General features: G+C 39.0%; 1 protein-coding gene across 3 annotated transcripts in view; it reads left to right on the top strand.

Moving 5' to 3' along the window:
* Positions 1-16899, top strand: part of ANKFN1 (ankyrin repeat and fibronectin type III domain containing 1) — a 480938-nt gene that overhangs the window by 327383 nt on the left and 136656 nt on the right. For all 3 annotated transcript variants that reach the window (XM_086355670.1, XM_086355668.1, XM_086355667.1), the window contains exons 6-7: positions 4724-4918; positions 6677-6790. In XM_086355670.1, coding sequence (XP_086211796.1) covers positions 4724-4918; positions 6677-6790 — 309 coding nt within the window. The remainder of the gene's footprint in view (positions 1-4723; positions 4919-6676; positions 6791-16899) is intronic.

The following is a 16899-nucleotide window of genomic DNA, read 5'->3' as shown; positions in this document are numbered from 1 at the left end:
GGTTTATACATAAGTGACCTTGTTTTCTCCTTTGAAATTAAAGATAGGGTTGAAATTGACACCACTGAGTATATAATATATTTTTTGAATGGAAGCTAAAACAGAGCATTTGTATCTGGGGCAAGAGATTTTTATTTTTTGATGGAAGAACACAAAGGTATTTTATAAAAACAAGTATTTGATTTATGTTTGTGTGCCTCTTAACTATAACACAGACCAGTGGGTTTAATAAAAATTATATAAACCTGTACTAATTGAGAGTCTTCCGTGTACAATCACTGGTGAGCAATGAGTTCCCCTCGTGAAGAAAATCACACAGAACCAAGGGTACTATAGGAAGAGGCGCCTAAGGCTAGTGGTAAACATCCTTCTACCACTGAGTTTAAATGATTATCTTATTGCCCCGTATTTCTCATCAGTGAAAACAAGGGAAATGCCAATGACAATAGAAAAGTTATCACTACATTGCAAAATAGCGTATCATTAGTAATGGGCAAATGTATTTTTTTAAGTAAGCCAAATGAATCATTCCCTGGAATTGTCAATAAAAAATTAAAATTAGTTTACATTTTACTCTTTATATTTTTCAAGCTTTAAGCAATTTAGGCCCCAATTCACCAATTGCAAGGTAAAAGAAAAAAATTAAGAAATGTAAGGCTAATAAGTAGTTGCCAGTCAGTAGGTTAGATTCTGATGGTGAAGAAAATCCACTCGGTCTGATTATTACTTATCTCAGGATTTAAACAGTAACCGTAATTGTATTCTTTGAACACCAAGTTCCTGCCCCTCCCCCCGTTCCCACCCCAGTAGTTAATTAGCTGGGCAGGTCTTAGAACAAATACCCACTCAGAAACACTGGGTGGTAGAAATGCTGTTGATAATTAAACACCACAATAGCATGGAGCCTATTTCAGGAGCCAAGTGGTCTTGCCCCAGCCGAACCGCTCACCACACACTCACAGACCCTCTATTATGCTGGCTATGGCTGCACAGAGGGATAGCTGCCTGACTGGGGAAGGGATCAACTGCAGGAAGAATGAAAAGACCAAACCTCGCAAACAGGTCCCGGAGTTCCGGACTCAAGGGGAAAATATCCAGAGAGTAGAAGTAAAGGGAGAATGGATCCAAGAAGGGAAGTCACAGGCAGGAAAACTGATCACAGAATAGATGTTAACCTTCCTAGTTTCTCTGTCCAAACGAACCACCAACATAAGCTAACCAATCTTGCGCCAAATAGATAGCACTTAGAAAAGAGCAATACATAAAGAATAGGTTGATCTGCATTCCATTTGGGTTTAGCGGAAGTTCACCGAGTTTAAGGTTTTTAAGTTGGAACATCATCCCACCTCCCTGGATATCAGTTTATCTTTAAAAATAAGGGGGTTGAAAACGTTCTCATTCTGGGTGGAAAAAATAGGAATGAGATTCCCCAAACAATCTCCAAGGTGTCAAAAAGCTGAACAGACACATCATTACTCAAGATAAAACTACACAGTCTAAATATGATTATCATGTTTACCTGCTTTTCCTTAAAACGTTAACTCAGTTTGTTAGGTTTGATTATCTAATGCCGAACAGATGCTTCTATTGGTAGTTATATAGGTCATTATTAATAGGGAGAAAAATGATTACTTTAAGTCAGCTGATTTGGCGGTCAATAAAGAAAATCTTTCAAGAGAGAGTGTTTTATTAAACTATTAAAAAATCCATAGGATAAAAATAATAAAAGGTTTGCTTGGTGAAATGGTTTGAAACCACTGGCTGAGTTAGTGCCTCTCCAAGTCGTGCATGAAATTACCTCTAACGGAAGCAAGTGAGTAGGTATATTCCCAGGGGCACCTGGGAACTTAGCCTGGAAAAAAAAGAGAGAAAGAGATCTATAATCTTTCTTTTCTAATCTTCATTTTTTTAGGAATATGTTCCACTCTTCTCCGTAAGAGAAGAGCTTGTTTTAACTTCTAAATAATTTGCTTTCATCAAAATCTGCCTAGAAAATTCAATGTTCCTGAAAGACAGACATATTTATTCTGAGACTTGAGAGATACCGACTGAACTCCAACAATACCACCACCATACTGTGTTGTAAGTTAGATGTCTCAGTTTGAGAAGCACATGTAGCTAAAGCATCTTGGAAAACTTACTCGGCCATAAAATTCTCTGTATCTTTCTTGTTATTCTATGAAGAGGTGAATGCTTTATTTTAAAGATTCAGAGTCCTTTTACCCCTACAACTCAAACAGCATCAAGTCTTCAGTCTAGGAATAAACGCAAAGTCTAGAAACAAAATGTGTTGTGCTAGGAAAAGCAGGAAAAATTTCAGGGGGAGCCAAGCACAGCTCAAGAGAAGCTGTCCATCTGAAATACCACCTGGAATTCACACCAGTAATAACTGTTGTGGATATAAAAATTAATAGGGGGGATTTCATAGTATTAGAAAAATTTATTTTTATAAATCATGTGTCTATCGCCCAAGTGTTGACGCATGCATGCAATTCAAACATCAGGCTCACAATAAAAAGCTCACTGAATGACTTAGCAAGGACAATTCCCCCATTTTGTCCATAATTTGGAGTGGAAGAAGGTGGGGGGAGTGGGTAAAGGGTGCAGTTACTGGGTCAATTAATCAACCTGAAAACTGTGACACAAACTCTGACGCCTAACCTATGTCTAAAAATACACAAATGTATACGAATTTGTTTTAAACTGTCAATGCCTATATTTAGGACCTTCCCAGCAAGGCTATAATGAGACTGTGTTTGAGGGCTTCAGTCATAGCAGACTCTACCATTAATCTGAAGTTAGTTAAATTAACAGCATTTAGTACTGACTTGTCAATCTCACTGCTTCAGGAAATTGCACCTTGAGGCTACTAATATTGCCAATTTTTCCACAGGAGTATGCGCCTGCGTGTGCGAATGTGTATTTTTTTTCTTTCTCCAGAACCTCTGTGTTCATACAGCATCATTGCTTCCCTACACCCACAGCACTTACATTATCATTTATTCTGGCCTCCTTTAGCCTTCCCAAGGGGTTCTGCATAGTGTAGCTTCTCAGTGAAAGAGTTTTTTAGCTCTATATTTGTTTGTTTATTTTTCTGTCATGGCTCATGACTGAGGCTTTAAAAAAAAGTGTGACAGTATTTAGAGTACATGATTGACTGCTACAGCAACATGCATTAACCATGACAAATCTGCAGCAAAACACAGTCCTGAGTGTTCTAAACAGCAACTTTAAAAAGAAAGAAAAAACGAAAAAGACTCAACTAATTTTTCATTGACTTCATCTGTAAATAAATTTAGATTGATGGTAAGCAGGGGCAATAATAAATTAGTATTCATTTCCTGTAATTAATGCAAACATGCCTATGAACACACGACAATATGAATATATAACCACGTAATTTCCATTTCAAAATACACCTAAAATTTTTCACTTTGTGTTATCTTCATAATATTTTCCCTCTTAATTCGAAGAATAAAATGGTTAGATATCTTTCCCACCCACCAGGGGGAAATATTGTTTTGGTCACAGAGGGTGTCAAACACGTTTTGGTGACAGATCTGCAGAACCTGGTTCTGCTCTGTTATATTATTTGTGTAATCCTCTACCCTATGCATGCTAAGGTTCTCTTCTCTTATTTATCACTAACCAGGAAGAGCTCCACTGAAGTGGCCAAGAGACCACCTAGGCAGGCCCTCACATGCATGAGTGCCATGACTGGACAGCAAGAAGCAGACTCCCAACCTGACATAAGAATTTGAAATGTTCTGTCACTGATATGAACGTTCACTCACACAGGTTGGGTAAATAATATGATGTGAATCAAATAAAGATTATTACACACACTGAATTAAAAAAAAATACCAAGCCTGACAACCTTTCTTGGCAAGAGGAGTTAGTATAACTTGCTCTCTTGGGCACGGGCATCTCTAGAAATCATTCGCACAGTCAGAGCACAATTAAAGGGTAGAATTGATCAAAGATCACACCCAAGTCATCCAACCATCAGGACTCACTGGTTCTATTGTGGCAGTAATAGTGGAACACTTTGTTAACAATCCCTGGGTTGGGAAGATCCCCTGGCGAAGGGATAGGCTACCCACTCCAGTATTCTGGCCTGGAAAATTCCATGGACTATATAGTCCATGGTGTCGCCAAGAGTCAGACAGGACTGAGCGACTCTCACTTTGTTAGCAATAAATAAATTGACTAACAATAACAAAATTACCACTAAGTAAAATCCCTATGAGCTAGAAAGAGTATAAAAACAGAAGATTTGATCAGGTTCTACAAAAACAAAAAAACAGCAAAAACCAAAAACACATCTTCCGCAGAATGCAACTTGCCTCATGAGTGACTTTCCTTAAGACCTTGCTAGTCCTACAAAGCTTTTGCCCTAAGTGTTTGTACCTCTGAAGATCCCGGAAACAAGTATGTACAACATGAAAGAGAAGTGGGCCTCTGCCAGCGGCATTCTAATGACCTCTGCTAGGCAGCTATTTGGGCCAGAGGGCAATGGGAATCTCTTAAACTGATATGTTTACCATTTAATCTAGTTGTGTCACCAATTAGACCTTATCACAGTAAGATAGCTAATAATGAATATAGATTCCACTTGCCCCAGGCATTTTTAAAAACTCGTAGTAGACTCCCAGATACCCTGTCAACAAAGCAGCGTTTGCCCAGAAAGAAAAAGCGAGTCAGCCCATTTCTTTCCTTCCAGTTGTCAGCCTGGAAAGCCGATCTATACACCTCAACACACTGGTGCAGGAAGCCCAGGAGAGGGTGAGCGAACTGTCTGCTCAGGTGGAGAATGAAGGATTCAGTCTGGACAACACAGAGAAAGAGAAACAGCTGAAAGCTTGGGAGTGGAGGTACCGACTCTACAGACGCATGAAAACAGGCTTTGAACATGCCAGTGAGTATAAGCAGAGGACTTGTTCGTTTAACTAGACTGAACCCTGGTTTGAGACAGCAGGACTTCTTTCACTGATTTTTTGCCACTCGAGGGATCACGGATGGCCGTTGTCAGCCTCTTTGAGCAGGGGTTCTGGGAGGCTGTCAAAGGGGCTTTTGTCTTGCTTGATTTTCTGGCTCCTGATAGGTTCTTTGACCACAGCCATGAGGCTTTAGTGCTGTTGGCTGCCCTCCATCGTGTCACACTCATCTAGCTCCTTCCTCCCGCTACACCCTAATGTCTAATGGCCTGGATGGTCTGATTCCCTAAGTGGCTTCATTTTGAGATGTGGAGGTGGAAAAATACTTGTTTGCCTATCTGTCCAGTTTCTGCTTCAAGTTCAAGATTAAGTTGTTTTCAACTCTCTACTATATACAGCTTATATAAACTGACTTTCAGTTACTACAGCCAACAGAGAAGGATAACCAACCTATGAATTATGCTTTTGTCTGCACTTCCATTCTCTTTACCAGTTCTTTTTGTTAATTCAAGAAAAGCTTTGTTTCGGGATAATACTCCTTAGCATTGGAAGGCACGGCTTAGTGTCACCCTAATATAAAAATTCATATACAATCCGAACACTTGTAAAACATTAAACTCTTATTCCAAAAGGTGATCTTATTTAAACAACAAAAAAATTAGACTTGAAATGTTTAATATAAGGAAAAGCTCAGTTCCTTAGTTTGGGAACTATCTGCCTCTGCTTCGTGATAAACACCAAAGGCAGAGAAATTCTTGTTTTCTGTAGTATGGTATTCTAACTATCAAATCTAGGCCTAATCCTTTCTCTTGAAGCAAATAGCTTAAGTAACATTCATGAAAGGTTGCTTTTAATATTAACAATCCCTTTAGTAATGCTAATAACATGCTTTAAATAAAAAGCATTTCAATAATTGTTGAAATTATTTTCAGCAACTGTTTCAATAAATGCATTTACCATTGTATCTCATTTAGGATAGATTAATACTAGAATTAATACTAGAATCATCAAATCATTAACTTGATGCCATTTTAAAATTTTTTTCTAAATTAAAAAACATCTTCTGGGTGTCAAAAAGTACCCTGAGTAACAGACGTCCTTTAAAACCTGGGGTTAGTGGGCATGACATTTGCCCATGAAGTCTTTCTTAGAAAAATAGTATCTGATGTCATGGAGGCAGAGTGAGAGCAAGTCAAGTTAGCATTCCATACTGGGAAGAGCCCAGAATTGGGCATCTGAAGCCATGGACTTTCATCCTAGCTATATCTTTACTGTGTTCTTGAACCAGTAATTCGGCCTCTTTGGGTTGAAGTTTCCTCATCCTAAAAGTGTGGATGTGGTTACTTGTTCTTTCTACCCAACAGGGTTGCAAAAAGGCTCCAGTGAAATGATTTACATAAAAGTAGTTCTACCTACAATATTGATTCCTGCTAACACTTTCTGACCTCCTCTCCACTGGTCCAGCCCAATCTCCTATTGTGTTTCTAAGATACTTTGAGAAGGCTTAACTGGTATTATTTACCCCTTCAGAAGATGTTCTAATGCTCAAATAAGACCACGATGGCAACAAATAAAGGCCATTGAGACTTCTAATGAAAATGCTCAAAGGCAAAAGCTATTAGGCTCTACAAACAAATGTCTCCATCGTGTGTGTTTCAGGGTATCCTTTGAAGAGACAGGAACATTGTTTGAAAAGGATTTGCTCTGTTAAGATCCTTGTGTTTCTCCTTCTGTCCCAGGAGCCCCCGAAGCACCCACCAGTGCTTGTCTCATGGTAACCAGCAGCACATCACTCACTGTCAGCTTTCAAGAGCCTCTCAGTGTCAACGCAGCTGTAGTAACCAGATATAAAGGTACTGGATTCCAAATATTTTTGTCACTGCTTCTCCTCAAAATACGAACTGCTGTTTGAGGAGCAATTGCACATTTTGCATGTTTGTTTTTCCTGCTGAAAAGATTTTTTTCATCCCATTTACTTTTTCAAGCTGAAGTATTTCCATAGGCATTCACACAGAGAGTGATAAGGTGATGGAGAGTGTCACAGACTAATAGTATTAATATTTCATTCTTGCTTGCAGAGCAAGCACCTCCTCTGTGTATAGCATTCACTTGTGGACAGTTCTGAGTAGGACACGCTAAAGAAGCCGCCTCTGTCTACAGGGCTCAGAGGTTAAAGATATAGCACATACTGAATAGGGGGCATATGAATTAGTAGCTGTAATAGCAGGTAACTAGGGCTGATAATTAAAACAACAATAATATTGGAGATCAGAGAAGGAGAGGGATAGTTAAATGATAGAACTGGAAAGGCCCCAGTGAAGCAGTGGCAACTGGGCCTGGCTTTTACGGATGGCTGAGATTTGAGCCAGAAGATATTCAAAGAAAAGTGAACTCCAAGTGAAGGGAACAGTGAGCGCACATACAAAAGCAAAAACATACCATAACAAGTAGAGGAGAGCAAGGGAGCTTGCAGTGCAAGCTCCAAGTGGCTCCAGGACAGAGTTCATGAGAAGAAGCAGTGAAATATACAATTGGAAAGTGGAACTAGGGTTAGAAGGGAGAGATAGAATGAGGCTTGAAATCAAGGTTAAGGAATTTAGACTTTATCTGATGAACTCTGCAGACCACTGAATAAGACAGGGACAAAATCAGAAGTAGATTTTTCAAGCATTTAGGTTCCAGCACTGTGTGTGATGTAGCTTCCCAGTGGTACTAGTGGTACAGAACCCACCTGCCAATGCAGGAGACATAAAATACACGGGTTCAATCCCTGGGTCAGGAATATTCCCTGGGGAGGGCATGGCAACCCACTCCAGTATTCTTGCCTGGAGAATCCCATGAACAGAGGAGCCTGGCGGGCTACAGTCTATAGGGTTGCAGAGAGTCGGACACGACTGAAGTGACTTAGCACACACGCACATACAGTGTATTGGAAGACATGTGGATTTGGAATAAGGAAATAAATTAGGAAGCTATTTTATTCAGGAGCGAGGTCATGACAGCCTGACCTGACTGCTATAGTGGCCCTGGGAAAGGAGAGAGCCCACAGGAGAAAGATTTTATGGAGATGCTATGAGGATAACAGCCAAGGCTTACATGGTGCTTACCACGCTCCAGGCACTGTGTAAAGCCTTTATATGTATTAACTCTATTCCTCACAACAACCTTATAAGGTAGGTGCTGTTATGGTTCCCATTTGCAGATGAGAAAACTGGAGCAATGAAATGACGAACTTACCTAAAGACTCACAGTGGAGCCAGAAATATCACATTATGTTGACTCTTGAATATGATGGACAAAAAAAAAGAAATCTATTTTCCTGATTCAGGAAGACGTATGAAAATTCCCTGAACAATTCTAAAACTTGATGAGACTCTCCACACATATTCTGAAATGCCAGGCCACAAGGCTGCATTTCTGTGTTCAGGTCACTGCAATTCCCATGGACCCACAAAAATGTCCACGTAGTATATGCTTCCTTTCTCCTTCTAGGGCCTGTTCCCAGGAGGACTTTCTATGTCTCCAAATTACCCACAATTTGTAGCTTTCTGAGTTACTTGCAATTTTCCAGATATCTCCACTATTTTTTATATCTTAGGTAAAACAGCATTGGATTGTTTATCACTTTGGGTTTTCTGTATCAAGCTAAGAGAGGGCAGCCTGAGGAAACAGCAGATAAATGAGACCACCAAGAATGGCTGCCCACAGCCATCCTTCAATTCAATTCTGATACTTTCTGTTGGATGCCAAGATTTTCTGAAAATCAGAGCAAGTGTTTGCAGGCAATGTTAGACATGACATTTTCCTTTCTTTCTACCTCCCTCCAGCCCAGGGCTTTGATAAAGAGTTTCATCAATGCTGCCCAACTTGACATTTTCTTCTTACATTTGATTAGTGAGCTATCAGGAGCTAATTTATCCAGACTGTCAGCTATTTAATGCCCAACCATAATGCCAGCAAATTCAATCAACATTCACATATTAACACGTATCATCTCAGGAGACTTGCATTTGGGTGAGGTTGAAATGAAAGGTCACAAATGGGTTTTGTTAGAGACTGGAGAGGCTTAATTAAGTATTATAAATAGAATTGTCTGTTGCATTATGGAGTAGGTTTCCTTGTGTTAATTTATAAGGTCATAAATTGAGTCCTTAACCTGACCACTCTCAAGGGTTATTTAAAACAGCTGCCAGCTTACTGTACCTAGAGACAGCAGGACAGTTTTTAATTCAGGGTTGAAGTAATTATTTAATTATGGAAATACTAACAAAACTACACTGAGACAAGGCTAATTGTTTTCTTTGCATTTAAAAAGAAGAAGAAACCATTAAGAAATCCACAAAATGAAGTGACAATTATCTAATTGGTTAGAGGGAAGGTTTAACCCTGCAGTATTTAGAGTTTGGCAAAAACATATTGCTCTCCAGAACTTTTGGGTTCAGCAAAACCTCAAGCCTATTTTGACAACTGGATATTTTCCCCCTTCATGCTTAAGCCAGTTTTTGAAAGAAAATCTGAATCCTTCTGTTGCTTCTTATTTACATTCAACTCATCAACATGTCAGAGAAGGCAATGGCACCCCACTCCAGTACTCTTGCCTGGAAAATCCCATGGGCAGAGGAGCCTGGTAGGCTGCAGTCCATGGGGTCGCTGAGGGTCGGACACGACTGAGCGACTTCACTTTTACTTTTCACTTTCATGCATTGGAGAAGGCAATGTCAACCCACTCCAGTGTTCTTGCCTGGAGAATCCCAGGGACGGGGGAGCCTGATGGGCTGCCGTCTATGGGGTCACACAGAGTCGGACACGACTGAAGTGACTTAGCAGCAGCAGCAGCACCAACATGTGGTTTTTTGTTTTGTTTTTTGTTTTCAAAAAACGTTCACTGATATCCAGAAATCTTTTATAGAGCATCTCTTTATATACCAGGCCAACAGGCATCACAACTTGGAGATTAAAGTCATCCATTTCAGCTCAAAACCCAGAAAACGGTCTTGAGTGAGACTCTCTAGACTCTCTGCCTGCATGTTCCTTGAAAACAGTAAAACGGAGCTCAGAGAGCTAGTCTATTTCTAGGTATTTCTTCCTTAGATTCCAAGAGTGCTTGCATCTTTCGGTCCCATCTCACCAGTTTTCATGGCTTACAGAGCAAAACCAGAGTTATTTCAGATGCTCTGATGCTTTAGACAAGTGCCAGAACTTCGTTCCACGTTTTCTCCTTGCTGCCTTGGGTGACCTACCCGGAGCTCTCATTTGCAGAGGATATGTCATTTCCCAGCAGTCCCAAAGCAGAAAATTTGTTCAGAAGTGACTTTACTGCCCTTTGCAGGGCTGAGGGTGGATAGGACGGTATCCTTTAACAGGTGCAGTGCAGCATCTGTTTTCCATCTACAGGATGATTCATTTTCTAGCTTTTTTTTAAAAAAAGCAGGCCTTGAAGTGGTGACACTTTGCAATCTGCCAATGACAAGATGCTGTAGCTGCTCCAGTGCATGTGGGCAGTACCTTGGTTTGGATGATGTCCTTCCCCACCTCTCTTCCCATCTTGTTCCCTAAGAGATTAGAAACTGCCTCCCTGATTCCTTCCTACAAAGGCTTGAATAGCAAATTATTTAACTGCTCCTCATTTCATGGCATTTTCAAAAATAAATAAAAAAGCACTTTTTCCCGCAGAGACTGCCAGGACCTTTCGGGAGTTGGTAGTGTATCTGCTTCTTCAAAGACCAGGCTGGTGCTTCTGCCAACCACTTCCTCCAGTTTCTTTCTCAGAAGGAGAGGAAGCCAAAGGATTCCACAGAGATGTCTGGGGGCACTGCAGCTTCTAGGAGGGAAGGCCCACCATCTGCACATCAAAACCCTCAGGGTTGATAATTTACAATGACAGTGTGAACTTGATTATGACTTGATCACTTGGGCTGTCTTTTCATAAGACTTAAGAAAAAATCTGACTTCACAGGACTTGGGTACACACTGCTCAGTACTTTATACTATTTTTTACCCCTTCTATTTTTTTCCTCCTATATGTTGTAATTGGAAAGATACTTGTCTAAATAGAAAAATATATTGCATAGGAAATATAATTATTTTCCATGTTTAATTAATTGAAGAATTGATCTGATCATAAGCATGAGGGGACTACCCTTATTACTAGACTGAAGTGATATCATCCCACAAAGTGATATTTATAACTTTATTTAGCTTGTTTGGGCAGAAGTGAAGCCTAAAGGATGCAATGAAAGCAACTCAGAGAGGCAGAAGTCGTTACATCCAGAGGACATGCAATGCAATGCAACGCATTAACTTTTTGCACACAAGTGAAAATGTGGAAGCAAGTTGAGTGACATGTATGATGAGGAAAAACAGAAGATCCAGTGAGAGTGGGAGAATGCCTACACTACTCAAAAGTCATTTCTTCTAAGCTGCGAGAGCCTTTGTATCCTAGTCCGTCATTCCTCTGCTAGTAACTCAGTAGTCAGCATCCAGCCAGTTTACTCTCCAACCAACCTGTAAAGTTTTCTGTAGTAACATATGTCATGAATCATATCTTTTCTGCATTGTCTTCATTTAGAAAAAAAAAAAATCTAACTTTCAAAACACACAGTCCAGCATTATACAAAAGAAAAAATCAAATAAATATCAAGTGATGTCATTTACACATGAAATCTAAAAAACAAAAATGATACAAAGGTACTTATTTACCAAACAGAAACAGACTCACAGACTTAGAGAAGGAACTCACAGTTACTGGGGGGACGCTGGGGGCAAGGGATAGTTAGGGAGTCTGGGATCGTCAGGTACACACTGCTAGATTTAAAATGGATAACCAACAAGGTCCTACTGTGAGCACAGGGAACTCTGCTTGGTGTTACGTGGCAGCCTGGATGGGAGGGGAGTTTTGGGGGAGGATGGGTATATATATGACTGAGTCCCTTTGTTGTCCACTTGAAACTATTACAATATTGTTGATTGGCTATACTCCAATTTAAAATTAAAAGTTTAAAAAAATAAATAAAAGTAAAAGTTTCTTAAGACTTTAAAAAATTAAGAAAAAGTTGAGATTTACCCTTTTCTCAAGGTTACATCTCTATCACCAAGTTATCCTCTGTTATGAGTTTAATGTGTAGACTCACAAAACCTTTCTTGATGTATGTGCACATATATGTATATGTGCACCCAGATGTATAGTATTGTTTGTGTACTCTAAGATATATATCATGCTATTTGTCTAGTCATATAGTTAGATGTTTTTTCAGTTCAACAATATACATGTCAGTGTGTTTGGATATTCATCCTTTTAAATAGTTATATAATATTCCTATTCCATAGATAGAGGGGTCGTAGTGTATTTAATCATTTGCTCACTGATGAATATAGGTGGTTTTGATTTTTTTCCTATTTTACAATGTTTCAGCCCTTGTATATGTCTCTTTTACCTGTGGAAATATTTTTTCCTGGGATTTTAAACTGGAAGTGGAAATATTTATATAGTTCCATACTCTGTCTCACTGCCTATACCTATGCTAATACCATATAATAATGTCACAGTATATTTTAACATCTGGTATGGCAATGGAGAAGGCAATGGCACCCCACTCCAGTACTCTTGCCTGGAACATCCCATGGACGGAGGAGCCTGGTAGGCTGCAGTCCATGGGGTCGCTAAGAGTCGGACACGACTGAGCGACTTCCCTTTCACTTTTCACCTTCATGTGTTGGAGAAGGCAATGGCAACCCACTCCAGTGTTCTTGCTGGAGAATCCCAAGGACGGGGGAGCCTGGTGGGCTGCCGTCTCTGGGGTCGCACAGAGTCGGACACGACTGAAGCGACTTAGCAGCAGCAGCAGCATGGCAATATGTTCCTCCAAAATGAATTTTTAAACTGCATCATATTCCTAAATTAATTTGGAGAGACTTCTCACCCATGACATATATTTCCAACAAAGCTGAGTTTTACATTTTCAGGAAAGTTTAATAGCTATTTATTTATTGATCTTCATTTCTGTAAAGTTTCGTGCTGAATGTATTTTTACAGTTCATTATAAATGAACTCTCTTTTCAAGATATTTTCAAATGGGCTATTGTGGGACAGTTGAAGAACTCTTGCTAATTTTAGAACAATCTTTAGTTGACTGCTTTACTAAACTTAGATAGCCTCTTTCGTCCCAATAGATTGTCTTGCATCTCATGAATTTTGTCATTTCATCTTCAAGAAAGGATCATTTTGTCCCTTCCTTTCTAATACTTTTCATTTCTTTTCAGATATCACTTTATTAACTAGAATCAATATGAGTTCTAGTTCCCACTATATTGCATATAGTAACTAGGATAGTAGGTATTCTTCTCTCTTACCTTCTTTGTCAACATGTATCTAATATTTTACTATTAAGTATGATGTCTACGGTAATTTTCTGGTAGATACCTTTTGCAAAGTTATAAAAGTTTAATTTAGATTATGATGATTGATATAGTGGTGAACACAATTTTTAAATATCATCTGTGGCTAGAGCCCCTTTAGAACCTCAAAAGTCATATATTTGTGAGTTTCCTTTTAGAATTTTGATTTTGTCTGTTTTATTGGTTTGTTTGAAGAATTGACTGTTTGATTCATAAAGTCTGTTACTTGCTTATTTTCTGTTTTATTAATTTGTGGCTTTGTCTTTGCCAGTTCTATTGCTTTCTGTGGGTTTACTTTAGTGTTTCTTTCCTAGTTTTGTGGTGTTTTTTTATTTGAAAGCTTAATTTACTTGTTTATTTGTCTTCATTTCTAACTTATGGATTTTAAGCTATAATTTATGCCCTGATTAATATTTTGTCCATATCCAAAAAGTTTAAAATGGATTGCTATTATGATCATTTATTTGTAAATAATCTGTAATATGTTTCATTTCCACTTGAATCAAAGTTTTTAGATGAGTCACCTTAAACTTGTAACTGGCCATACATTTTTACTATAGCTTTATTGTTAATTTATAATTTTATTCTATTATAATAAGAACATTTTAAAATGTGGACTGTATTCTGTTGAGTTTGTTTGTTTGTTTTTTTTTTTTTTGATTCCTACTTGTGGCTAACCAATGAATCAGTGGATATATGTACCACACTTGGTGTTTGAAATGCAGACAATTCCATTGGGTATAAAGTGTGAATGTGTGTGTGTTATTTAAATCCCTGTCTTTTTCTAAAGTACTTGTCCCTTTGATCTTTGATCTCTGAGAAGCTGTGTTATTTGTCTTGCCTAATACCCTCAGTTTCTGTTTATGATTAATATTGCTTTCTATGTTTTCATTTGCCTTCTGTCTTTTTGTATTTCTTTTATTTTCAACTTTCCATGACATTTGAAATACCTTTGTCTCTTGTAAAAAAGTATAGAAATAAATTCATATACTCTGAGAGTCTCTTTCTATACACTTTTAATTTTTTTGTCCCAAGTGATGTATCCTTATAAGAATAGGATTAAAAGGCAAATTTGTGTGAAAAAACAGCCATTACTCGCTCCATTTTTACCGCCCTTCTTCCCCTCAGAGCCAGCCACCTTTAACTCCTCTACCACTCATGGTTATGCTATGCTAAGTCACTTCAGTCGTGTCCCACTCTGTGCGACCCCATAGACGGCAGCCCACCAGGCTCCCCCGTCCCTGGGATTCTCCAGGCAAGAACACTGGAGTGGGTTGCCATTGCCTTCTCCAGGGCAAGAAAGTGAAAAGTGAAAGTGAAGTCGCTCAGTCGTGTCCGACTCCTAGCGACCCCATGGACTGCAGCCCACCCGGCTCCTCCATCCATGGGATTTTCCAGGCAAGAGTACTGGAGTGGGGTGCCATTGCCTCTCCACTCATGGTTACTCGTCTTCTTTAATTAATATGCTTCTATCACTATTTTTTATCAATTGCAGGTTTTATGTATGCAATAGAACTAAAACAGAATTTAAATCTCACCATACCACACACTTTCTTATTCTCTCAATTTAATTATATTTCCATTTTTAGTTAAGGCAACAATGTTTATATACACTATAAGCTTTTGACATTCCAAAATAAAGTACTAATAGTATATTTGATTATATTTCCTTCTCTATGTATTTTTCTCAATTCTCTAACTTTCTTTTTCTCTTTCTTACCCTACTTCAGTTCAGTTCAGTTCAGTCGCTGAGTCGTGTCCGACTCTTTGCGACCCCATGAACGGCAGCACACCAGGCCTCCCTGTCAATCACCAACTCCCGGAGTTTACCATTATCTTATTCAAAATTCATTTCAAATGGTCCTTTAAGAGTAGTATCTATTTTCCCAAGAGTGGTATTTACTTTCCCTCTCAGAATACTCTCTGCTCATGTTCCACTGTATAATAATAGCTCATTAGGTTTCCATTAGGGAAAGGCTCATTCAAATCACAATGAAATATTACTGCATGTATATCACAGTAGCAGAAGCTCTGCACCAAATGACTAGAATGCAGAGATATCAGGTCCTCCATACATTGCTAGTGGGAATGTAAAATGATACAGGCACTTTGAAAAACAGTTTGACAATTTCTTCAAAACCTAAACATGAAACTGCCGTTCATCCTACCAACTGCATTACTAGGCGTTTATCCTACAAATTTTGTGTTTATGTAAAACCCTGTATGTAATGTTTGTAGCAGCTTTATTTGTAATTGTCCCAAACTGCAACAGTTCAGACGTCCTTCAACAGGTGAATGACTAAACAAACTCTGGTACATTCAAGCCATGGAATAATACTGAGCAATAAAAAGGAACAAAACTATTGATATACTCAACAACCTGGGTGAATCTCCAGAGATGTATGCTGAGTAAAAAGCCAGTCCACAAAAGCTTCATAGTATATCATTCCATTTATATGGCACTCTTGAAATAACAAAATTAGTAAGTGAAGAACAGATTAGTGGTTGCAGGAATTAATGAGGAAATGAGGAGGAGATAAATGAATATGCATGACTCACTTTTTGGTTTTCTAATGAATTGATATATTCTGGCATACTTATTGCCTGGAGACTCCCATGGACAAAGGAGCCTGGTGGGCTGCAGTCCATGGGGTCGGGAAGAGTCGGACACGACTGAGTGACTTCACTTTCACTTTTCACTTTCATGCATTGGAGAAGGAAATGGCAACCCACTCCAGTGTTGTTGCCTGGAGAATCCCAGGGACGGAGGAGCCTGGTGGGCTGCCGTCTATGGGGTGGCACAGAGTCGGACACGGCTGAAGCTACTTAGCAGCAGCAGCAGCATACTGATTTACCTTTTAAGAGATTTGGAGAGAAAAGGGCTAGGCAAACCGGTCAGTTTAGCATCTTAATTCAATCTCCAAGTCACTTCTCTGTCTTAGCCAGACTGTATGCTCAGTAAACACGACCTAAGACTAACATTATCCTAAGCCAACATACTAATGAAATCATAACTCCTATTTCAAAAAATTATGTGAGCTAGGTGAGGACAAACTTGAAACGGGTATTTACGCAGCTAGTGAAAGATTATTCCTAACACTGATGTCTTCTTCTTGTTATATTTGGAAAATGATAGACCCTTAGAGTGATGAGTTTGGGGAACATTTTTCCCTAATGTATGAGGTGTTTGTTGAAGGCAGAAATCTTGTTTTTCACTTTTCCCTTCACGTCCTACATTCCAGCAGCCTTGGCCTTCTTTCTGATCCTAAACCATTTCCCCCCACTGTGAGTTCTTACACATGATGATCCCTCTACCAAATCCAGTAACGATGGAAGATGTAAACAGCCCACTCACATTGATAGGCGGATCTTCCCGACATAAAATCAATAAGCCAACAGAGATCCTAGGTGATACAACAGAACAGTTAGACTTATGATATTTTCAGAAGATTACATCCAAAAAGCCCAGAATATATACATTCTTTTCAAGTGCTGTACATGGAACCCTCTCTAGGACTGACTATATACAAGGACATAAAATATAAAATATCCCCTCAATGACTTTAAG

The sequence above is a fragment of the Bos grunniens genome, chromosome 19 (genome assembly GCF_055505025.1).
Source record: "Bos grunniens cultivar Pamir isolate PY7600 chromosome 19, Bosgru_T2T1.0, whole genome shotgun sequence".
In the NCBI taxonomy this organism is placed as follows: domain Eukaryota; kingdom Metazoa; phylum Chordata; class Mammalia; order Artiodactyla; family Bovidae; genus Bos; species Bos grunniens.
Note: the sequence above shows the minus strand (reverse complement) of the source record. Positions and strands in the feature narration are given on the sequence as shown.